Below are 25601 nucleotides of genomic sequence, written 5' to 3'. Positions count from 1 at the left end.
CTAGATACAGTATGTAGTGCTGCAAGCTAACTTCTTACATGAAGTCACATAGCTAAGTGGTAACTTGTTAATTACCAGTTTTTTGAAATCACATTTTCTTCACGATAATTAAAAAAAGAAACTTCATGTTAATCTTAAACTTCATGTTAAATATTGCTACTTCTTTTTCTTCTGACATGGTAGAGTATAGTCTGTTGATTCTGAGATTTAGTTGTCAAGAAATTTCTTCTGACATCCATTCATTCATTCTTACAGCAAATGTTTATTGAGAGCCTTTTGTGTTTTAAGCACAGTTCAGCTGGAGATATTTATTGAGAACTGTCTGTGTGTTAGGTATTCAGATGTGGATAAATCAGTGAACCGAACAGACAAAATACCGTCTTCATGGAGCTTTAAGTTCTTATGCTAATATTTATCTTATTTCTATAAAAAGAAATAATATTGATACTTCAGGTATCAATATATAGATACTTACTGTAGATGCAGCACATGAACATTTTAACACGAATGGAATTAGATTATCTGTTGAAGAGAATGATGAATGAAGACATTAATTTCTTATTTTTGTTCTTCTCCATTTTTCTTCACTGGTTAAAGTGAAAAGCTATTGTTACTACATTTAGAATATATATATTTTATCTGTTTCTGTTGGTGGAACTAAGTTGATGACAATTACATTTTTACTTGTTTTGAGAACCAAATGCTGATTTCTTTCATTCTGCCTCCCGCTTCAGGCTTTTATTGCAAAACTTTGCCTTTTGTGTTGAATTGTCTTTTCTAGAATTAGTGTTAGAGGTAGAGTTTCCTAGTAGTCCTCTAACTATAAAACAAATTCCAGTTGTTTTTGACAGAAGGATCAAGGCATCTAAGTTATGGAATGAGGGAAGGGCTAGTGGTTTTAGATCCTGTGATTGGTTTAGAAGCACAACTGAAGATGGTTATTTTTTCAACCAGAAACTTCTTTCTGAACTTTACTATCATGGTCCTTGAACCCCCAAGGGTCTTTTTTGGAGAGTTAGATGGATGTGGAGTAGAAGTACAAAGCTTTGTTCCTAGTGGATATCATTCTCTTTTATTTCTGGTTAACAATCTGCAAGGCCAGGTGTGAGTCAATTCTGCGTGTGATGTCAATTTTTCGGAGTCGAGTAAAAAGATTTTGTTCTGTGTAATGTTGATAGGAATTAATTAAACATCTTCAGTGGTACCACAAATTAAGTGTAAATGGAATAAAATCGTGATGAAGAATTAAGGATGAACGACTCTAAACTTTGAGAGTTTAGTAGAAAAGTCGTGTGAGAAGTGGTGAAAGATAACAATGGCTTGTTAGAAAAGGATTGGGAGCTGGAAGACTAGACTGTGACCTTTATTTTTATGTTGACTAAGAATCCTTGAGTGGTGAAATTTTCTTTCTAATCTTTTTATCTCCCTCTTGAACATTTTATAGTTCTTCACTGGTATCTCTTTAGATTTTTAACTTCTTTTGTAATTATTTATGCATACATGTTCTGTAATCTCCTCTATTAGGCATATGTTTCTTCGTGACATTATTCATGACTGATTAATATTTTATGTTTACCATAGCGCTTTGAAGAGCACTTTGCATATAGTAAGTGCTGAATGATTATCATTTGAAGGAGTGAATAATACTACTTACCTATCTAGAATGTGCTTGAACCTGATTGAAGGAGAGCTGAAGTGCTTGCATAAGAAAGGAAATTGAAATGTTATATCATTTAGGTCAGTTTTAAATGCAGACCAGACTGGTATAGTGATTATTAATTTATTAACCTGCTGTCTGCTCTTTAGTGTGTATGAATGTGGATTGGTCCAGATAGTTTTACGTGGCCAGATGTCTGTCTTCTGTCTTAACTGGCTCCAAGTATTTTTGGCAAACTCAACAAAGGGGCAAAGAACAGAATGGGACTGGAGCGTGTGCTTCCTTCTTACCCTCAGTTGTGGGGTATGTTCAAGGCAAAATATTTCCTTTCCATTATCTGTCTTGAATATCTAAGACTATTTAAGATAACCATCATTATCTATTCTTAAATATTGTCAGATTAAAAGATCTTGTAAAAGTGTCTTTACAGTTCACATTTTGAATAAAATAAATGAAAATATAATTTTCATAATCAAAATTCTACATTTCTTTTAGTGTAATAGTGTCACTTTCCACTGAATTGTCTGTTGCTTCCAACTCTTATGTTATTTTGACTTTGATATGGACTTCCATGCATTCAAACCCTCGCACTTTCCCTTCCTAAAATCTTTTCCTTTTACCCTAGACGGGCTTTCTCTCTCTTTTATACTTCATGTCTAAGTGCTGCTTCCTTTGGTTCCTGGTACCTTTGTCATTTGCTGAACTAGTCCTCAACATTTAATCAGTTCTGTAGTGGCATAACATTGCTCCATATTTATACTGTTTAACATTAGCCACGTTCTTAATTCTGCTTGGCCATTTTTTTATTTACTTCTTGATAACTCAGATTTTATTTTGGATCAGAAAGAGTGAAGTAAAGTAGTGCCCTATAGGTTGAATATATTTTTTATCCAATTCAGGAAATTTCACACACCCATCCAGATTTGGGGGTTTTCTTGAAAAAAAAAATTGGAAATTTTGACACTATTAGCTTTTCATTTTTTTTGAAGCAATAATCTGGTGGCACTGTGTTAGCTGCTGTCTTTATGTGGGGCCTACACATTCTAATTTGATTCCGTCTCCTCCACTCTCTATTATTCTATCCCAAGACTACTTCGTTTGTTTATATATGCCAGCCTGGCTCCTGTGGGCATTTTCAAACATGAACATGTTTTCCATTCTTCTGAGTAGAGAAACACTATAATTTTTATCTCCCCCCAAATTTGCTATTATATTATCTTGAATTTGTACATGCAAGTACTACTACTTCTTCCCTATCACCTCATTTTTTCTTAACGTGCTAAAATCTGACTTCTACGTCTACATATTTACAGAAAGATGTTTAAGCATAATAGCTTTTCTGAATCCACTACTCAGTCGATCTTTAGCCTTAGATGATATATGTTAGAACTTTCTTCATTATTTGTGCTTTCTCGCATTCAGAATCTCCTGTCTGACTGTATCCTTTGATGGCCCTTCCTCTAGGTTCTCTCTGGCTGTTTGTCCAACAAAGCTTCCTTAGATCTTCTCTCTTTGTATATACACTCCTTCAGTAATTTTATTTACTTACATGGCTACCGATGCTCATGTCTAATATGATAGCAATCAGATCTACATCAACAGCCTTTGTCTTCATTCTGATCAACATGTATCTTTTCACTGGAGTGTCTCTCACTTACCTTCCTCTGTTCAATCCAGCGTCTCTTAGCATTTCTCTTCGTTGACTCATTCATTCCTTTTTTTTTTTTTTTATAAATTTATTTATTATTTTATTTATTTATTTTCGGCTACTTTCGTTCCTTGTTGCTGTGCGCAGCTTTCTCTAGTTGCAGTGAGTGGGGGCTACTCTTCGTTGCGGTGCGCGGGCTTCTCATTGCAGTGGCTTCTCTTGTTGTGGAGAACAGGCTCTAGGCGTGTGGGCTTGAGTAGTTGTGGCACGCGGGCTCAGTAGTTGTGCCTCGCAGGCTCTAGAGCACAGGCTCAGTAGTTGTGGCACACGGGCTTAGTTGCCCCGCGGCATGTGGGATCTTCCTGGACCAGGGCTCGAACCCGTGTCCCCTGCACTGGCAGGCAGATTCTTAACCACTGCGCCATCAGGGAAGCCCCGTTCATTTCTTAAACAAATAACCAGCACCTGCTATGTGCCAGATGTGTGCCAATGTCCAGATAACAGGACTAAAGTGGTGAGCCAAACAGGACACTGAGCTCAGTGGGGGGAAATACATTGAACAAATAATCACAAAAATAAATGTAAAAATGGAGCTTTGGTAAGTGCTAAGAAGGAGGGACACAGGCTGATAAGAAAGCATGTAATATGAGGCTTGATCGTTGTCTTGGCTTCTGGGAAAACTGACTCTCTTATCTAAGTTGTTCCATAATTACTCTTATTTCCTAGACCCTTTCTACTTAAAAGTATGATCTTAAGAGCAACAATAGTGGCACCACCTGGGAGGTTACTATAAATGCAGAATCTCGAATCTACTGAACTGAATCTGCCTTTTAACAAGATTCCTAAGTGAATTCTGTGCACATTGAAGTTTGAGAAGCACTGCCCAGGCTAGATTCTAGAATTTTCTTTGACTATTTTCTATTATATTTCTCTATTCTACGGTATTTAATCTTTTTCTTGGAATGGTTCTTGAATTCTTTTCCCCTAATCTAGAATTTTTGTTCATCACCTCTTGGATGTTCTACTTAATCTTAGCCTCTCTATATGTATTTCATTTTGGTAACAGTTGGCCAATTAACCATAGTAAAACAGTGCTTTCTTTAGGCCATTCCTCTGAGCCTGTGATAACCTCTACAACAAATTTAAATTTCTCTGCTTGGCTTCAAAAGCTCTTCGTAATTTGGTTCTCTTCCATCTAAAGTATGTATCATGTTTCCAGACTTCACCAGAACACATTAAGCTCATTTATTCTTTCAAGAAATATTTTTAAGCATATGAGACAATGTTAAAGTCGACAAGAGATATGAATAAGAATAGCCTTATTTTTCTTAGTGTTTAGTAAGAACTTGATATACATAGTAAGGATATGGACCTTTTGTTTGTTATATATCTTGCAGATTTTTTTTTTAGTTTGTTTTTTAGCCCTTAACTTTGTTTTTAGCAATTTTGCTTTTTAGAAAATATCTATGAAGTATAATGGCTTCTATACAATGTAATGGTTTGATTTTATGAAGTAAAATAAGTAAATACTTATTTTTCTCCCCTTCAAAAAATCTTTGAAGTGTATTCTGATTGGTTGCCTGTCTTTACTCTCTAGTTGTTCTAGTGATGTCTTTGACCATACTATACAATTGTTTTAAATTTCAAACCAGTTTCTTTCTTTCATGTTATCTTAATCTCAGAAATATCCCTAATGTCATTTTTTTTCTACAACACATGTAGTGTAGCTAAATATAGTCTTTGGTAATAAAGTAGAATTTGAAAATGTTCATGTAATTACTTAATAAAAATAGGTATTAATTAAGAGAACTAATTATATCTTAATTGTGGTTATCTTGAGAAATGATTTGGAACATTCCAAAAACTGGTGACCTTTTACAGTTGTGACTCATGATTTGAATATATAGAAACTGGTGTGGATTGAATTATTTGCTTTTGTTCTTCTTCTCTCCATGTATCCTTGGTCTTTGCCATGTGATATTGCAGTCCTTCTGCTAGAGAAGTGTACTTCTCTGCCTTTTGATTTTGGCTCAGCCATGTGATTTGCTTTGGCCAGTGGGATGTTAGTAGACATTACCCAAACAGAGGCTTAACATGTGCGTGAGTGATTGGACTTGTCCTTTTTGTGTCTCATTACCTTCAGAAGAACATGTTCTGGTGAGCTTGTTGGTCCAAAGAGGATGAGGGAGATGTGGAGTAAACCAGACCCAACCTGAAGCTTGACTCCAAGCCTGGAGTACAACGAACTCATAGACACAGGAGAAAGTATAAATGATTGTTATTTCAAGCCACTGGGTTTTGGGGTGGTTGTGGTATATTACTGTTGTGGCAATAGCTAACAATACAAAACTTAAGGAAATAATATTTCAAATAGGAAATCATTAATTTTCATCAAAAATCTAGGAGTCCTCATTGATTCCTCAATTTCACTCACCCCCTACACTCAAATCCGTCAGGTACTTTTGTTCTGTTTCCAAGATAAAACAAATACCTCAACTTTTCTTCATCTCCATTGCCGCCACTCCCATTATCCCTTTTAGTGGTGTCCTAACTGGTCTTCTTGTTGCTATTGTTGTCCCTCTTATCTTCACAAAGCAGTTAAGGATAATCAGATCTTGTTAATAACTCTCTGCATAAAACCTGCAGATAGCTTCTCACTACCTTCCGAATAAAATCTAAGCTTTACATGGTCTAGCCCTTACCTAGCCTTTGACTTCAGCCTGTACTGTTTTCAGCCTTGTTCATTGGTTCTTCATCCACATTGTTATTATTGTTCTGAAATAGGTCACATTCTGGCCAACAGATTTTTGTATGGCTACTTGCTCTGGTATCACTTAGTGTACCAGCTTTAATGTTACGTCCTCTGAGATCTTCCCTTGTCCACTGAATCTTTAGAAGTCTCCCCACCCAGTCATTTTCTTAAATCACAACATCTCACTTTGTTTTCTTTATTTCTTAATTTTCAGTGTCTATCATGATTGGGAATTATTTTGTGCATTTGTTCACTTTGACTTTCTGTCTGCCTTCTGGAATGAGCAGAGTACTTGTCTGTCTTGTGTCTTTATATCTCCAGGGCTTAGACTATAGCAGAGACTCAGTATTTCCTGAATTAATGAGTAACTGTATTTTACTTTAAAATGTTATAATTTTGTCACATTGATAATTTGTATTGCTCTAACCATATTCAGCTTTGAAATATTCTGTTTTCCTGTGGAATAATACTATATATGTAGATTATATAGTTATAGATGAAAAGTATTTAAAACCAGTATTTTTGATGATTTCATCAGTGTCAACAATTCATATTGAAATTAATTTTTATCAATGGAAAATCTTTTTAATAGCATCAGATTTATGTTATGTGATGTGAGTCATATGAGGTCATAAATCCATAGTTTCATCTGTAGAATTCTTATCATTCTTTCAGCCATTGTCATTTAAATTTCATATTCACTTAGAAAGGAGAAAAAACTTTTGTAGCTTAAATCTCAGCTAATATGTTTGTTAAATTGCTACTTTAGGGAGAGAAGCAACTTGCAAACGGAGGACTTCACAGGAATTGAAAGGGAAAAAATAATGGTACTAAAGGGGAAGAAATTGTAGAAAATAAATTTACAGAGGAAATGATAGATTGCTCCTACCCCCAAAGGTTCAGTTATACAGGAAAGTTAATAAAATAGAAAAACAAAGATGCATGTACTTCCTCATTTTGCCATATTTGCTCTAAATCTGGGTTTCCTGTTTCTGTTTTAAAGAAAAAATAATCCACATTTGAAGCCACCCAGGTATCCCATTAAGTCTGATCTACTCACACCCCGTAGGTGACCCCTCCTGTGAATTTACATTTTATGCCTATGCAGTTTGACCAGTTATATACATAGGGAGATAGATATATATGTATATACACATACTTGTTACATGCTCTAGTTCTGTACATTTTTGATTCCACATCAGCAATTCTCAAACTTTTTTATTCTAGGTCCCCTTTATACTCTTGAAAATTGTTGCGGACACTAAAGAATTTGTTTATGTGGGTTGTATTTATAAATATTTGTTTATTTAAAATTTAAACTAATATTTAAATATGTATTAATATATTTAATAATATTAAATCTTTATCTATTAACATAAATAACATTTTAATGAAAGAATAACTATACTGTCCAAGACCAAAAAAAAAACACTTAAAGAGGGGCGTTGTTTTACATTGTTTTGCAAATCTTTTTAATGTTAGGCTTAATAAAAGACAGCTGGATTATCATGGTTCTGTTTCTGCATGCAGTCTCTAGAAAACTCCACTTTATCCTTGAGTGAGAACAAGAGTGAAAAAGGCAAATGACATCTTAGTTTTATTATGACCCCGAATAGGGGACTCCTAGGGATCCCCAGACTACACTTTGAAAACCATTGTTCTGTATAAATAGTACTGTGTTGCTAGCACTATTCTGCAACATTTTCTGTGTAACATTTTTTTTTTTATGTTTGGCCAAGTTTTTATATGTGGATCTACATGATTCACTTTACCATACAGTATATAATTTCATTCTTTATACTATAATTCATTTGTTGTCATGTTGATACTCATTTAAGATGTATTCAACTTTTTCAACTTTACAAAACAGTTACAAACATTCTTGGGTATTCTGATGTGCTTATACTAGGAATATAGTAATGAAGGGTGATTCCAGGTTGAATACTTAGAAGTGAAATTTTGGATCATAAGGTGTGTATATCCATCTTCAACTCTGAGGAGATAGTACCAACTACCCTTTAAAATTACATCAGTTTATCCTCTTGTAGTACTGTGTAATTTGAGTTTCCATTACTCTACTAGGTCACCAATACTTGCCATAATGTCAGAGTTCTTTACGTTCTGGAAAGTGAATGTGAAATGGTACCTTATTTTAAATATCCTTGATCCTGTGGCTTGTCATTTTGCTTGTGAAATTTTTGTTTTGAAATGTACAAAAAAGAATATAGTCAAATATATCTTTTCTTTTTTTAAAATTGTTCTAGTTCTCATAACTTTAATAATTTTATTTATTCATTTATTTTATAAATTTATTTATTTTATTTATTTTTGGCTGTGTTGGGTCTTCGTTGCTGTGCGCGGGCTTTCCCTAGTTGCGCCGAGTGGGGGCTGCTCTTCATTGTGGTGCGCGGGCTTCTCATTGTGGTGGCTTCTCTTGTTACGGAGCACAGGCTCTAGGCGCACTTGTGGCACGCGGGCTCAGTAGTTGTGGCTCACGGGCTCTAGAGCACAGGCTCAATAGTTGTGGCGCACAGGCTTAGTTGCTCCACGGCATGTGGGATCTTCCTGGACCAGGGATCGAACCCATGTCCCCTGCATTGGCAGGTGGATTCTTAACCACTGCACCACCAGTGAAGTCCCTCAATCTTTTCTTTTTATGATTTCCTTTACACTTTGGCCTTTTTGGGTCTTAATATTTAAAAACTTGTTTTCTACTTGATTGTTCTAGCAGCATTTGTTGAATGGCTCATCTTTCACTATTGATTTGTAATACCACTGCGGTGAGATACACACACACACATACATACACATGCATGTATTTCTGAGTTCTCTATTTTACTTTGGTTTATTCATTCATTCATTGATTTATCAAATATGTATTAGATACCAGGAATGCACCAGATGCCATTCTTAATACTGAGATATATTAGTAAAAAAGAAGTGGCAAATATCATCTGTGTTTATGGAGCTTACATTTTGAGGGTTGGGGTGGGTGGTTAGTAGAAAAATGAAAAGTTAAGAAGATAGTATATAATGCATAGCATATCACTACACAATAAGTGCTACGTGGAAAATCAAAGCAGAGTAAGGATGGTAGGAGTGATGTGCTGAGTAGGTTGGGGGAGGAGTGTTGCTATTTATATAGGGGAGGTTAGGGCATCCTGAAGGAAGTATCCAGACTGAGGATATATCAAGTACAAAGTCTTGAGGTGGGAGTTGGCTTAATATTATCCAAGAGAAACAAGGGGGAGCCTGTGTGGCTGGAACAGAGTGAGCAAGTAGTTGAGTAGATGAGACAAGTAGAGATGTAGTTAGGAGCCACATAATGTATGGACTTGGAGGCCACTATAAGGACATTGATTTTTACTTTGAGGAGATTGGAAGCCATTAAGTCTTTTAAACAGAGTAGTGAAACATCATATGACATGATTTTAAAGGATCACACTAGCTACTGTGTTGAGAACTGGGGTGGTAAATGTGGAAGCAAGGAAACCAGTAAGTGGCCAGTGCAGCAATCAAGGTGAGAGACAGTATACTTGGACTAAGGTGAAGCGGTGGAGGTGGTGAGAAGTGTTGTATTCTGATTATTTTTAAGATTGACCTGATAGCACATTGGATGGTGGAATATGAGAAAAATAGAGGAGTAAAGGATACTTGGCTTGAGATAGGATACTTGGTTAGATACTTAGAACCAAGTACTTAGATAGGATACTTAGAACCAAGGATACTTGGTTCTAAGATACTTGGCTTGAGAAATTGTAAGGATGAAGTTGTCTTTTACTGAAAAGAAGAAGACTAACAGGAGCAAGATGGAGTTTGAGGTCAGAAGTTTAGTTTTGCGTATGTTCAACATTAGACGTCTGAAGTTAGGTAAGCAGTTAGATTTACAAGGCTAGATTCAAAAGAGAGGTGCTGTCTCTATATATCAATTTGGTTTCAATGGAATATAGATGGTATTTAAGAGCATTAAGTAGCTTATGTAAGGAATGAATGTAAATAGAGAAGACAGAAGATCCAAGATCTGAACCTTAGTGTACTTCAAAATTCAAAGGTTGAGAATATATGAAGAAAAAGTAGCTAATATGAAAGGAGCAGAAAGCCAGGTGACAAAGTGAAGACAGTGTCATTAGAAGGAGGAAGTGATAAGCTAAGTCAGGTATTTGCTGAGTTGAGGATTGATTTTAGTAACATGGAGGTCTTGGGGTATAGGTGGAGTGGAAAATAAACCTTGATTATAATAAGATCATGAGTAAGTGAGAGGAGTAAATAGACAGTAAATATCGGCAGAATTTTTGAGGCATTTTGCTGTAAAGAAGGGGAGCAGCAAAGTTGAATAATAGCTGGAGAAGGATATGTGTTTGAGGGTGATAAAGAAGAGATGAGATTGATGATTCGAGAGAGAAAGGGCAAAGTGCTGGAAATAAATCATTGAGAAGGTAAGATAAGAAGGATCTGTTATTAGAGTGGATGGGATAGGAGCACAGATGGTTCATCCATAGTTAGAGGAGGGGAGGCAGTGTATGTAGATATAAGTGCAGGTGGGTTGGGAGAGTAGATGTTCCAATGAGTTTGTGGAAGTTCTCTTCTAATTATATATGCCTAGAAGGGTGTGTGTGTGTGTGTGTGTGCATGCACACATTTATATATTAAATGTTACTTATACTTATTTAAATAATTTTTTATTATCTAGGAAACAAGGTCAATAGATGCAAGTGAATATGGGGAGCAAGGAAATCATGGAAGTTTGAGAAGAACGAAGTGTAAAATATCATCTAGGCAAGTGGGGCATGGATGGTTTAGTGTTTCTCCAAGTGTGGTGTAGGCCCCTGCAAGGTCAAAATTATTTTTAAAATAATACTAACACATAACACAGTATTTGTTTTTTCACTCTTGTTCTCTTTTGAGGGTATAGTGGAGGCCACATGAGAGATTGAGTGCACAAATATTCTGGCTGAGATTTTGATTAGGGTTGCATTGAATCTTTAGATTAATTTGTGGGAATTGACCTGTTTGCAGTGTTGAATCTCCTAACCCATGAATATATCTCCTAATTCACTGTTGAATCTCCTAATCTATGAATATATCTCCTAATTGAGTGTTGAATCTCTTAATCCATGAATATCATGCTAACAATAATATCTAGATTATTTAAGTCTGTATTTATTGTCTCTTTTTCCTCTAGATTACCAACCACGTATTTCTGCCCTTTTTCTGTCTGATAATTTTTGATTGTATGTCAGACAGTGTGTTAAATGACTAGAGTTCCAGATAATATCTTTCATCAGAGAAGGTTTTCGTTTTTCTCATTTGGTCAGAGAGAGTGAGGGGCTGATAAAATCAGGGATGGAGGTGGGCTGGGGCTCCTTTGTAGTCTTAGTAAGACTGCTAGTTTATTTCTATTATTTTGGTGTGGACCTTCTAAGCTTTTGATTGAGAGTTCCGAAAGGACTTGATAATTCAGTTCTTCCCCAAGAAATATTTATTTAGTCCTTTGACTTCCTGCCCTTTATACCTTCAAATTCTAACAAATGTCTTGAAGAGGATGGGTTTTGTGTTTAAAGCAAGTACCCTCCCATTAGCAGAATTTTGTCTTCAACATACAGACTATGGGAGATTTCATGCTGGCTTTTAGACACACTCATCCTAGTTCCCCAGCTTTTTAAATACAACCCAGAATTTAGCAAATGTACCTTGGAGAAAATCAGCCTCTTGTTAGGGACACCTCAGATTTGCACTTTCTCTGAAAGAGACATAGCTGACCTCTGAAAGTTGTGCTGATTTTATGCCTCTTTTTAGGGACACCTCAGATTTGCACTTTCTCTGAAAGAGACATAGCTGACCTCTGAAAGTTGTGCTGATTTTATTCCTCTGGTAGAGTCCCTCAGGGTGGCCCAAGCCTGATTCTCAGTCTATACTTAAAATCACTATATGCCTCAAATCAGCAAATGACCCCTGAGGAGAAAGCAGCAGGTGGTTTGGTTTTTTGTTTTTGTTTTGCTCATTTTGGATCAACTCCCATCCTCTGGAGTTCTAATTCATTTTGTTCTCTTGCTTCAACAGCTTTCTCATATCTTTAAAAATGTAAATTTTGTAACGGATAACATTTTTTTTCTAGCTATTGCAGCGGGAGTTTTGGGCTGCTGCCACCTACTGCATTTTATCTGGCAGTGGAAGTCCTGATGAGGAAGATTTCTCTGGTTCTCTCCTGTTTTATTTGATTTGTGGCTTTGCTTGTTAAATAATTCCTTTCTTAAAAAATGGATTTTATTCCCTCTTTTATTTATGTGAATATCACAACTACATTTTCTTCACATTCTTTGGCAGTTTTATAAGTTACTTTCATTTGGACATGAACATGTATTCTGATTGTTGAGTTTGCTGCTTTCTCTCTGAGTGCTATGAATTTTGTAATTTTTTTTTCACTCTCCTGTTTGGTTCACCACTTCTACCTCTGCTCTCCTTGCTCTGATTGCCGATTGCTTCTACCACTCCCCACCCTCAGTGCAGTCTAGGATGAGGGCCAATAATTGAGATACGAAGCTCGCACTCCAAGCCGATACAAGTGATTTTGTAGATTTAGTCACTGACCCATGATCATTTTAGGTTCAGTTCCTGTCTCCATGGAGGCTGATTTTTTGCCCTCCCTGCTGCTTCTTAAAAGCCATAGCCCTAGGCGGTAGTCTGTGCTTTTTGTTTCCTTCTTTCATTAGTAATAAGGAGAGCCCCTGTTCCAGCCCCTAGTTTCAAACAGTGAATCTGAGTCCTATTAGTAGAGGCAGGACTACTACCTCGTCCCTTTTACTTCCACCATCTAATCCCCAGGCTGCCATTGCAGACTTGTTTGACAAGCTGAAGTTTTTGGTTCACTCACAGCATTATGCTTCTTTTCTGTTTCTGATACTTTGAAATGTTTATTTTATCTTTGACTCTAGTTATGTTTTTCTTATTTCATTTTGTTTTTATAGTCCATCATTCCCTGCTATATTTTAGCAAAGGGGAAACAGTTCATAAAAGCATGAAGTTACACCAATATCTTGGTCGAAGTTTAGAGAGAAATTTTACCCTACATTTTGGCCAAGCTCCTGACCTGATTTTAATTATCAATTGTACTTATTAGGTTTTTTTTATTGAGTATATAAATTTGATCCCTAACTGGTTTGAGGTATCTTATACCCTGTTCCACATTTTTACATGCTTTAATTTACTGGAGGGTAATTTCATTCCTAAGAAAAGAAAATAGGGAAACAACCTAAGTGTCCATTGACTTAGATAAATTGATAAAGAAATTTTGATACGCATATATACACATAATTCAGCCATAGCAAAAGAAGGAAATTCTGCCATTTGTGGCAACATGGATGGATCTTGAGGGCATTATGCTGAGTGAAATAAGTCAGACATAGAAAGACAAATGCTGTATGATTTCACTTGTGTTTGGAATCTAAAAAACCCAACTCATTGAAATGGAGATCAGCTTTGCAGTTCCCAGAGGCAGGGGTTAGGAGGTGGGGGCATTAGGTGAAGGTGGTCAAAAGGTACAAACTTCCAGTTATAAGAGGTGTAATGTACAGCATGGCAACTATAGTTAGCAATACTGTATTGTATATTTGAAGGGTGCTAGGAGACTAGATCTTAAAAGTTCTCTTCACAAGGAAAAAAATTGTTAACTGTGAGATGATGGATATTAACTAAGCTTATTGTGGTAACATTTTACAATATGGACATATATGTGTTGTATACCTTAAACTTAATACAATGTAATATGTCAATTATATATCTTAATGAAACGGGAGAAAAAGAGAAAAGTAAAACCTGTGTTTGTTTTCCTAAGACAAAATATATTAAGTAAGTATTATTAGTGATTTAGTTTTATGCTAACTTTTATTTTAAAGCATAGCCTTTTGAAAGAATTTAATCATTTCATTAATAAAATGACGGGCCAGTTTGTCAGCATTGTACTTCCACATGGTTCTGGAAAGTGCTAGGTATTTAGGATTACCCTTCTAGGTAAACTTCAAATGTATAATATTTTGATGCTAAATTTCACTAGATAGTAGTGAGATTTTAGACTGCAGAATTCAAAGTGGGTAATCTGGTAATATTACGTATAATTTTTTTTTTGGTTGAAAAAACTTTCTCAATTGAATTCCCTTTGCAACTTTGTGAAAAATTAGCTTCCTGTATTTATACTGGTCTGTTTCTAGACTTTCATGTGTCTGTCTTTTGCAAATACCATACTATTTTTTTTAATTTACAGACTTTATTTTTTTAGGTTCACTGCTCTTAAGGGGAACGTGTAGAGAGTTTCCATTTATTCCCATCCCTGCACACACACAGCCTCCTCCACTATCGACATCCTGCATCACAATGGTGCATTTGTTATAACTGATGAACCTGCACTGACACATCATTATCACCCAAAGTTGACATTAGTGTTCTCTCTTGGTGTTGTACATCCTATGGGTTTTAAGAAATATATAATAACATGTATCCACTATTATTGTATCATACACAGTAGTTTTACTGCCCTAAAAATCCTCTATGCTCTGCCTATTCATCACTCCCTCCTCGTAACCTCGGGCAACCACTGATCTTTTACCATTTCCATAGTTTTGCCTTAAGAATGTTTGACAATCAGAATCATACAGTATGTAGCCTTTTCATATTGGCTTTTTTCACTGGGTAATATACATTTGATTCCTCCATGTCTTTTCATGGCCTGATAGCTCATTTCTTTTTAGTGCTGAATGATTTTCCATTGTCTGGATGTACCATAGTTTATTAACATTCACCTACTGAAGGACATCTTGGTTGCTTCCAAAGTTTGGCAGTTTTGAATAAAGCTGTTATATACACCATGTGTGCAGGTGTTTTCACGGACATACCTTTTCAGTTCATTTAGGTAAATACCAGGGACACAATTGCTGTTTTGTATGGGAAGAGTATGTGTAGTTTTCTGTGAAACTGCCAAACTGTCTTCCAAACTTGCTGTGTACCATTTTGCATTCCCACCAGCAACGAATGAGAGTTCCTGTTGCTCCACATCCTTGCCAGTATTTGGTATTGTCAGTGCTTGGATTTTGGCCATTCTAGCTTATATGTAGCAGCTTGTCTTAATTTGCAATTCCCTAATGACATATGATGTTGAACTTCTTTTCATATGCTTACCTGCCATCTGTAGCTTCTTTGGTGAGGTGTCTGTTCAGGTCTTTTGCCTATTTTTTATTCAGTTTGTTTTCCAGTGTCCAGGTGCATCTGCCCCAGGTAAGTAAGTGCTTGCATTCTGTGTCTGCCTGCAGATGTCTGTGTCACCTTAGATTTTGGGCTAGTTGGTTGCCCTGTGACCTGAGCACTCTCATGAGTTCATGAAAAGTCTTGAACTTGCAGTTTGCCTGGCTTATTTTGTTGTAGGACTGGGAGGGAGACTCTTAACTAGTTCTCTACACCTGAGGGTGTGAGCCAGAGAATGAGATGAAACTCAATGTTCAACAGTGAAAACCTTAAGAAACTATTGTACATGTAGTATCTGTCTAATAGTATACTCCTTATAATACTTGTAGGAGCTTTTAAAAGTTAATTAGCCTCGGGCTTCCCTGGTGGCGCAGTGGTTGAGAATCTGCCTGCCAATGCAGGGGACACTGGTTCGAGCCCTGGTCTGGGAAGATCCCACATGCCGCGGAACAACTAGGCCCGTGAGCCACAACTACTGAGCCTGCACGTCTGGAGCTTGTGCTCCGCAACAAGAGAGGCTGCGACAGTGAGAGGCCCGCGCACCACGATGAAGAGTGGCCCCCGCTCGCCGCAACTAGAGAAAGCCCTCACACAGAAACGAAGACCCAGCACAGCCATAAATAAATAAATAAATAAATAAATAAATAAATAAATAAATAAATAAATAAATAAAATTAAAAAAAAAAAAGTACTGATCTAGAGCACCCCTCAAAAAAAAAAAAAAGTTAATTAGCCTCTTGAGAAAGGCAGTAAGTAAATTCACTGGATTAAAAAAAAAAAAAAAAAAAAAGAATGGATTTCATTTCAGAATTGCCCTAATGGTCTTTTAGCTGCCTTTCTGCCTGAATATCAGAAGGCCAGCTACAGAAGCATGATGCTGCCGGTGCTTATTTTCAACATAGAATTGAAAATGGGGGGAAAGCTAGCTCAAGGACTTTAAATTCATAAAAGTATTAAGAATGTAATATATATTGCCTGAATTTTAATAATGTACCTAAGAAATGTAACACATTTTATTACATGTATCTACAAAGGTAAAACCCTGTGGCTCACTGCTGTTTTTAAAGACGGTGGTTATCTTTGTATGAATGTGATAATCTAATACTATTACATTATCTCATTTTGAAGATAATATATACATACATATTCACAAACAGGAATATCTGTTTTAGACTTCTAAAGCACTCTTGCTTTGTGTGTGTATACTTTGATGGGATTGTCATTTATAAAATGATAAAATGTAATCTGGTAGAGATATGGATCTGTGTGTCACTTGGTGGTGTAGGTATCCCCATATGGTGCTTTTGTTGGAATAAATGAAAGGGAACTGAATATGGGAATTCTGAGTCTAGAAAATTTTTTATCTAGTGTTTCAGAGTAGCAGTTTTCCTATTAATTACCATTCATCCATGAAGCAAATTTTACTGTTTGTGATGTGCAAATAATGGTTTTGAGTGCTGGGAATCTAGCAGTGCACAGGATGGGCGCCATCCTGGGGGAGGCAGCATGGAAGTGGAGGAGCTTCACCCCAGCCTTACAGTGAAAGCAGTACACGAGATAATGCAATAAATTACTTTGAGGATGGGATCAACACTACAAAGAAAACAGGATGAGTTGTTAGAGGAACAGTAATAGACGATGAAGGCCATTTAAGACATGGTGGCCAAGGAAAACCTCTTCAGGGATAAACTTTGTGTTGAAATCTGAAGGAAGAGAAGTTCGGCCTGGGGGAGCTTTCTAGGCAGAGGGAGTACCAAGTACATAGGCCCTGACTGGAGGAAAGCTTGGGGTTAGGACTGAAAGGGGGGACCGTGGCTGGAATAAAAGGGAGGACTCAGGAATTAGTCCTAGGATTTTGACTTAAGAAACTAGGGGGGTGATGGGATACCACTAATTGACATGGGGAAGACGGGTGGGGAGGAACTTATTTGGGGGGTAAATTGAGAGAGAATGCTTCTTTAAACATGTTAAATTTGAGATGCCTGTACGACATCCACATGGAGATGGTAGTAGACAGTTTGGAGTTTAGAGGTGAGGTCAAGGCTAGAAAAAAATTACTCAACATTTTTAAAGCCATAGTTTGGCTTCTGGTTTTAACATGACTGACTAAGGCCTGGGAAATAGTCTAATAGCAAGAAAGTGAAACTATGAGAGGCCTTTAAACCCCAGCCTCAAGTTAAATGTGGAAGTTAATATCAAACTGAGATGCAGACAAAACTGACACATTTATTCTTTGAAATAAATGTATACGCTGAACATCATCAAGAGCATAAAGACCCTCATTGGGAACCATGGAGACAGGTTATAGACTTATGCTAGAAGTTTCCCTGGACCCAGTTAAGCAGAAAGGAAGAACAAAGAGGGCTGGGAAGAATGAGTCACCCACATGAGCTATGTGCAAGAGTCAGACATTTGGGGGTAATGGTGAGGGGGTTGTGGTGAGAAAGGCCTCCTTGTATACATCCCCACAGCTTCTCATCTTAATTGGTTGGGGAGAAGTAGAAGCGCAAAGAAGTTGTTCATTCCCATAACTCTTGAGTCATAAGGAGATTCTTAGAAGCCTGGACACTGGACACACTAACCTGCAATTGCTGATCCAGAAAGAAGTTATCTTACTGAAGAGCTGTCACAAGATATGTAAAAATATATCTCAAAAACAGTAGGGAGAAGGCATCTAAAAACAGCATCAGACTAGGACTTCCAAAACTATGTTGAATAAGAGTGGCAAGAGTGGACATCCTTGTCTTGTTCCTGATCTTAGTGGAAATGCTTTTGGTTTTTCACCATTGAGTATGATGCTTGCTGTGGGTTTGTCATATATGGCCTTTATTATGTTGAGGTAGTTCCCTCTATTGCCCATATTCTGTAGAGTTTTTATCATAAATGGGTGTTGAATTGTGTCAAACGCTTTTTCTGCATCTATTGAGATGATCATATGGTTTTTATTCCTTAATTTGTTAATATGGTGTATCACATTGATTTGCGTATATTGAAGAATCCTTGCATCCCTGGGTTAAATCCCACTTGATCGTGGTGTATGATCCTTTTAATGTGCTGTTGGCTTCTGTTTGCTAGTGTTTTGTTCAGGATTTTTGCATCTATGTTCATCAGTGATATTGGTCTATAATTTTCTTTTTTTGTGATATCTTTTTCTGGTTTTGGTAATGGATAAAGAAGGCACATATATACAATGGAATGTTACTCAGCCATAAAAAGAAATGAAATTGAGTTATTTGTAATGAGGTGGATGAACCTAGAGTCTGTCGTACAGAGTGAAGTAAGTCAGAAAGAGAAAAACAAATACCATATGCTAACACATATATATGGAATTAAAAAAAAAATGGTACTGATGAACCTAGTTGCAGGGCAGGAATAAAGAGGTAGACATAGAGAATGGACTTGAGGACATGGGGTGGGAGGGCGAAGCTGGGGTGAAGTGAGAGTAGCATCGACATATATACACTACCGAATGTAAAATAGTTGGCTGGTGGGAAGCAGCAGCGTAGTACATGGAAACTGGCTTGGTGTTTTGCAATGACCTAGAGGGGTGGGATAGGGAGGATGGGAGGGAGACTCAAGAGGGAGGGGATATGGTGACATGTGTATGCACATGGCTGATTTGCTTTGTTGTGCATCAGAAACTAACACAGTATTGTGAAGCAATTATACTCTAATAAAGATTTAGTAAAAAAAAAATCTTAACAGTCTATTTTAAGTGAATAACAATTTAAGTTTGAAGGCATAATAAAGCTCTACATTTTACTCTTCCTCTCCCCCCCCAAAAAAAAAAAAAAAAAAAAACAGCACCAGAAATGCTCACCAGAAAAATATTGCCATGGAACAAAAAGAAAACCGTAGCCAAACATATTGTCTTAAATGAAAACATAATTAATGAGCAATTGCCTGACTTAAACAGTTGCATGAAGCAGAGATATAAATGCTTGGAAAAGAGATGGTGAGACAACAGAATGAGATGAAACTTAGCCAAAATATATATGGGGATTTACTCTGTGAAGAGAGAGAGATTTCAAATCAAGTCAATAAGAGAAAGATAATTTAGTAAATAGTTTGGGGATAACTGTGGAGCCATGTGGGGAAAAAAAATTGGAAACCTAGTTCACATCTTATGTCAAAACTAACGTGATTAAAAAATAAAATTTTCAAAGCTTTTGAAGAAAACATGAGGAAATGTTTTTTTAAACCTTTAGAGTAGGGAAGTCCCCTCAGAAATGAAACATATAAAACTCAGAATTCATAAAAGAAAAAAGACTGATATGTTAACATATAAAACTCAGAATTCATAAAAGAAAAAAGACTGATATGTTATATAAAAGTAAAACAACAGAGAAATTGTACATTTCAAAAAAACCACTTAAAAAGTCAAAAGAAAAGTAACAAATGATGGAAAATATTAGCAACAAAATCATTTTCTTAATACTCTCCAAAAAAGAGAAACATTAATCTTTTGGAAAATGGATAAAGGCTATGAAGACACAGTTTAAAGAAAAAGAAATATAACTCCTAGACATTTGTAAATAAGATGGACCTCATGATAAGGAAATGTCAATTAAAAGCATTATGATGCCATTTTCTGCATATCTATGGAAAATAACGTTAATTGCTATAATGGAGGGGCTAGGGAAACAGGCACTCTTACGCAACTGTTGGGAGGGTATATTTATATAATTTCTAGAGGGTATTTTGACAATATCTGTGAAGATATACCCAGATATGCCCCTTAACCTAGCAACTCTCATCCTAATAATATATCCTACAGATATACTTGTATATTTTAAAATGGTATGTATAAGAATATAGTAAATTTAAACTGAATCATATGAATAATCACATTAAATGTAAATGATAAATACCCTAATATAAATGGCAGTTTGTCTGATTAGATAAAAATGCAAGATCTAATTATATGTTGCCTAAGACAAATACATATAAAAAGACATATAGCTTAATTTTTTAAAAATGAAAAAATATATACCTGACTGTTTTAGCTTACTGCCCTTGGGTTCCTTTGTTTTTGAGGCAGAGATAGCAGTATGCTGATTTTTTTTTTTAATTTTATTATATATTTTTTTATACAGCAGGTTCTTATTAGTTATCCATTTTATACGTATTAGTGTATATATATCAATCCCAATCGTCCAGTTCATCACACCACCACCCTCACTCCCCGCCACTTTCCCCCCTTGGTGTCCATATGTTTGTTCTCTACATCTGTGTCTCTATTTCTGCCCTGCAAACCAATTCATCTGTACCATTTTTCTAGGTTCCACATATATGCGTTAATATACGATATTTGTTCTTCTCTTTCTGACTTACTTCACTCTGTATGACAGTCTCTAGATCCATCCACGTCTCTGCAAATGACCCAATTTCATTCCTTTTTATGGCTGAGTAATACTCCATTGTATATATGTACCACATCTTCTTTATCCATTCGTCTGTTGATGGGCATTTAGGTTGCTTCCATGTCCTGGCTATTGTAAATAGTGCTGCAATGAACATTGGGGTGCATGTGTCTTTTTGAATTATGGTTTTCTCTGGGTATATGCCCAGTAGTGGGATTGCTGGATCGTATGTTAATTCTATTTTTAGTTTTTTAAGGAACCTCCATACTGTTCTCCATTGAGGCTGTATCAATTTATATTCCCACCAACAGTGCAAGAGGGTTCCCTTTTCTCCACACCCTCTCCAAGCAGTATGCTGATTTTTAACTGCACAGAGGCTCGGTGCCCCTAACCCCCAGGTTGCTCAAGGGTCAGTTGTATATAGAACAATTGAACAACACTATCACCACTTGACCTAATTGACATTTATAGAATAGTCCATCCAACAATAGCACACACAGTCTTTTCAGATGCTCACACGTTTACTAAGTTAGACATTCTGGACCATAGAACAATGCTTAATAAATTTAAAGGTGTGCAAGTTATACAAAGTATGTTATCTGATCACAATTGAATTTAAATAATGGTAACACAGGAACATAAAATACCTGGGAGGTCCCCAAATATTTAAAAACTATACCACTCACTTCTCAGTAACCTGTTCCATAGAAGAAATCAAAGGGAAATTATTTTGAATTGGATGATAGTGAGAATACTTGAGGGAAATTCATGACATTAAAGGATTATATTAGAAGTATGAAACAATGATTTCAGTTTGTATTATACGGAACTAGGAAAAGAAGAACACACAACCTGGAGTAAGCAAAAGAATGGAAATAATCATCAAATCCTATCAATTTCACCCACCAAATTTCCCTAAGATCTGTCCACTTCATTCTGACCCTGCTGCTTACCACCTTATTTATAACATTGGTTTTAGATAGACAGTAGACCGTCGTGGATAAGAGTGTAGACTAGGGGGTGACTGACCATCCTGGTTTGCCCAGGAGTGGGGCGTGGGGGGCATGGACAGGGAGGAGGAATGGCTGGTTCTCAGCACTTGGTGCTTAAAACTGGTAAAGTCCTCGGCAAACCAGGCTGAATGGTCTACCCTTGTGTAGGTTCTAGAGCCAGACCCTGAACTTCAATCCCTTCCTTGAGCTTTGGATAAGTGACTTCTCCTCGTGTGCCTTGTTTTCCTCATCTGGAAATGGGTATTACAGTAGTACCCATCTTAAAGACTTAATGTGAGAATCAAGTGAGTTGATGCAAATGTGAAGTACTTAAATGCAATACAGCACTGAATTAAAGTTAGCAGTGATGGCCTTGGTAACAGTAGTTCAGGATGGAGATTGTTTTTTCTTTTTTTCCCCCTTAAATTCTGAGCAGTGGCCTCCTATCGCACTCTTTCCTTCTAGACTTACTCTGTTTCAGGCTTTCCTTCAACTGTAGCCAGTTATCGTTCTAAACACAGATATAAACATATCAGTTCCGTGCTTAAAGTACTTCACTGGCTCCTTAATACCCTTAGGTCAGAGTTCACATTTCAAAATAAAGTTTGTAAGGCCCAGCATTTACTCTTTCAGTAATTTTCTTCAGTATGTTGTTCACTAGTCTTTCTCTTCCCCCAGCCTGTCCATGTCCTATTGCCTTAATTAGATTTTTTTTTCCTGTGTCTGTTGCCTTACTCTAGAACTTTCTCCTGACTAAGCTCCTCTCCTAACTTTGCTGACCTCTCCCCCTACCCTATCCTGATCAAAAATAGGTTAGGTGAGGGCTTCCCTGGTTGCGCAGTGGTTAAGAATCCACCTGCCAATGTTGGGGACACGGGTTCGAGCCCTGGTCCGGGAAGATCCCACATGCCGTGGAGCAACTAAGCCTGTGCGCCACAACTACTGAGCCCACATGCTGCAACTGCTGAAGCCTGCACACCTAGAGCCTGTGCTTTGCAACAAGAGAAGCCACTGAAATGAGAAGCCTGCACACTGCAACGAAGAGTAGCCCCCGCTTGCCGCAACTAGAGAAAGCCCGTGCATAGCAACGGAGACCCAACGCAGCCAAAAATAAATAAATAAATAAAATTAATAAAATTTAAAAAAAAAAGTGGTTAAAGTTATGGTCTCTCTCAAGTGGCACTGATTATAGGATATTACTATAGTATATTATGATAGTATACTTTATATGTACTATATATAGAAATATATATATACTGTATATGTATATATGTAGGTAAATATATAGCACTGGTTTTTCGTCAATCTTCTTTGTTCTCATAGTAGAGGAACTATATACATAAGGTACAATAAAGTAAATTTTCCTAAATTTATAACATTCCTTCTGCCAGGATGGCCCTGCCTTCCCTTTATTATAAAATTTATTGCAAATTTATTACTATTCCTGGAGAATTTTAATTGATCCTTCAAAACTTAGTTCATCCTGAGCACCTAATGTTTGAACGTTTCCCTGACATTTTCTGCCTTTCTTATCTACTTCCCTTGAGTTGATCATTTCTTATCCACTGTGTTAGTAATTTTACTGCTTTTTTTGGTAGCACTGAGCAGCCTACATTGAAGTTATTTGTTTTCCATTCTAGGCTACAACAGTGTGAAGTCTTTACTTCCTATGGGATCTCCTATGGATACAACACTATGCTAGGTTCTGGGGTTATACTCATGAGCAAGACTGACATAGTCCCTGTTCTTTTGATGCTTAATTTCTAAAGAGAGAAATAAGAATTAATGACATTAAGTAAGTTTAACATTACAAACTTGATAATGCTGTGAAAGAGAAATACTTGATGTTGTGAAAGCACATTATAGGGTCTCGGTTTTGAGAAAGTGACTCTCAAGCTTACCATTGAAGACCAAGGAGGAGTTAATCACATGAAGAGAGAAGGGAAGCACAGACCAGGCAGAGGAGACTGCAAACCAAAAGGCCCTTGTGTAATTGTATCTAGTAAAAGTCATGGAAGAAGCTAGTATGGCTGGAGGAACATTGTGCAAAGTTTGATCTGCTGCAGTAGGAGCTCTGGAGGGAGTGGCTGGAGGCATGTAGATTAGTGTGGTTCCTGGGTGAACGAGACGACAGCAGTTTGGAGTAGGGTGATGAAACAGACCAGGGTGGGTTTGAAGACTTTTATAAAGAAGTATTGACAGGACTTAGTGATACATTGGATCTTGGTTGCTATCAGGATTGAAAGATTAAGAAGAGAGTTGTAGAAAGGATTATCTGTACATTTCTGGTGTTCATAATTAGATGGATTCTGTCCTCTTCACCGTTGTGTCTTTCAGTACCTCATTCAGCACATGGAATGCTCATGTAAATATTTGTTGAAAATGAATGAGTATTGTTTCAGTTATGAAAAAGTTGCATTCAACTTCAGTATAAATTATCTGAGTAGGAAATGTGTTCTGCAGTGGGATTAAACCTAATAATTTATTCTTTACATTGAAATTTGAACATACATCAAATGGAATCTAGACTGTAGTTTATCTTTGAAAAGTCTTTTAAAATACAACTTGTTTATGACAAACTAGATGAAGTGCAGTCATTTTGTGAGAGACATGATGATAAAATCTTCTAAATTCTAGAGAACTCTTGATATCTTTTCTATTACTGAAGTGATCCCCAGTTTCTTTTTCCTTTCAATACATTTTAGCTTTGTTATAAACAATTCAAGCTTTTATTATTGATAAAAATTTCAGGAAAGGAATAGTGAAATCTTGTTTCAGGTTCCTACTGCCCTTCTTAAGAATACTGAATCAATAATACACACACACACACTTTATTGTGGAAAATGTTGTTATTGGAAATGTGAACTATTTAGGAACAGTATTCTCATTAAAGTAAGGAATTGAAACTTGTACAATAGTTTTATTCTAAAACATTAATTTTTTTCTTAAAACAATATTTATAACCTGTAATTCTAGTGTTTGGATAATAAACCTTAATATCATAGCCAATAACATTCAAAATGCTCATATGGATGTGTTTTACAGGTGTGTCCTGCTCCCTCTTTTGGGAATGAAGCCTCCCCAGCAAAGCCTCTATCTGCTTGTGGATTCTGTGGATGAAGGGTGTAATGTTACCGAAGGTGAACAGACATCTACCAGCTTATCTGGGACTGTGGCAGAGCTTTTAGCTGGTCACCACGAGTTCTTTCCACCATGGCTATTACTTCTCTGTTCTGCCCGAAAACAGAGCAAAGCTGTTACTAAAATGTTTACCGGTAAGCATAATTCCTGCCGTCTTCAAATGTTTTTCACTGATGAACTAAATAATACATGTGGGGCTTCCCTGGGGGCGCAGTGGTTGAGAATCCGCCTGCCAATGCAGGGGACACGAGTTCGAGCCCTGGTCTGGGGAGGATCCCACATGCCGCGGAGCAACTAGGCCCGTGAGCCACAATTGCTGAGCCTGCGCGTCTGGAGCCTGTGCTCCGCAACAAGAGGGGCCGCGATAGTGAGAGGCCTGTGCACCGCGATAAAGAGTGGCCCCCGCTTGCCACAACTAGAGAAAGCCCTCGCACAGAAACGAAGACCCAACACAGCCATAAATAAATAAATAAATAAATAAATAAATAAATAAATAAATACAACTAAAAAAAAATCACATTAGGATTTTAAAAAAAAAAATACATGTGTTTCTTAGAGGAGAGTACTCAGTTGAAAATCTGGTCATTGCTTCTGCTATTCTGTCAGCTGTTCTATCTGTTCTATCAGCTGTTTTCAACTGTACTTTTTAAAGGTTGTATTAAAAACAAGCCATAGAATATTTTAATATCATTTAATAGTACCTTTTGTTTTTTTCAAGATTCTTTATCTAACATCTTTAGTAAAGGTTACGAGTATTTCACGCCATATTAGCTGCTTTATATCTGTAGGGCTGCATTTTTTATGCTGATGTGTCCTG

At 36.7% G+C, this 25601-nt stretch overlaps 1 protein-coding gene across 17 annotated transcripts in view; it reads left to right on the top strand.

Moving 5' to 3' along the window:
* The window catches only part of ANKRD50 (ankyrin repeat domain containing 50), a 56951-nt gene that overhangs the window by 4612 nt on the left and 26738 nt on the right, over positions 1–25601 (top strand). For 9 of the 17 annotated variants that reach the window (XM_082391376.1, XM_082391385.1, XM_082391372.1 and 6 more), the window contains one exon: positions 24689–24918. The exons of 1 other annotated variant lie outside the window; for it this stretch is intronic. In XM_082391376.1, the coding sequence (XP_082247502.1) occupies positions 24714–24918 (205 nt within the window). In that variant the 5' untranslated portion in view covers positions 24689–24713. Of the gene's footprint in view, positions 1–5448; positions 5571–10747; positions 10834–24688; positions 24919–25601 lie in introns of all 17 variants that reach the window. 7 more of the 17 variants (XM_082391387.1, XM_082391373.1, XM_082391388.1 and 4 more) reach the window with 6 other exon arrangements.

Source organism: Balaenoptera borealis (assembly GCF_965194805.1).
Source record: "Balaenoptera borealis genome assembly, chromosome: 4".
Classification (NCBI taxonomy): domain Eukaryota; kingdom Metazoa; phylum Chordata; class Mammalia; order Artiodactyla; family Balaenopteridae; genus Balaenoptera; species Balaenoptera borealis.
This window is presented reverse-complemented; position numbering and strand designations above follow the sequence as displayed.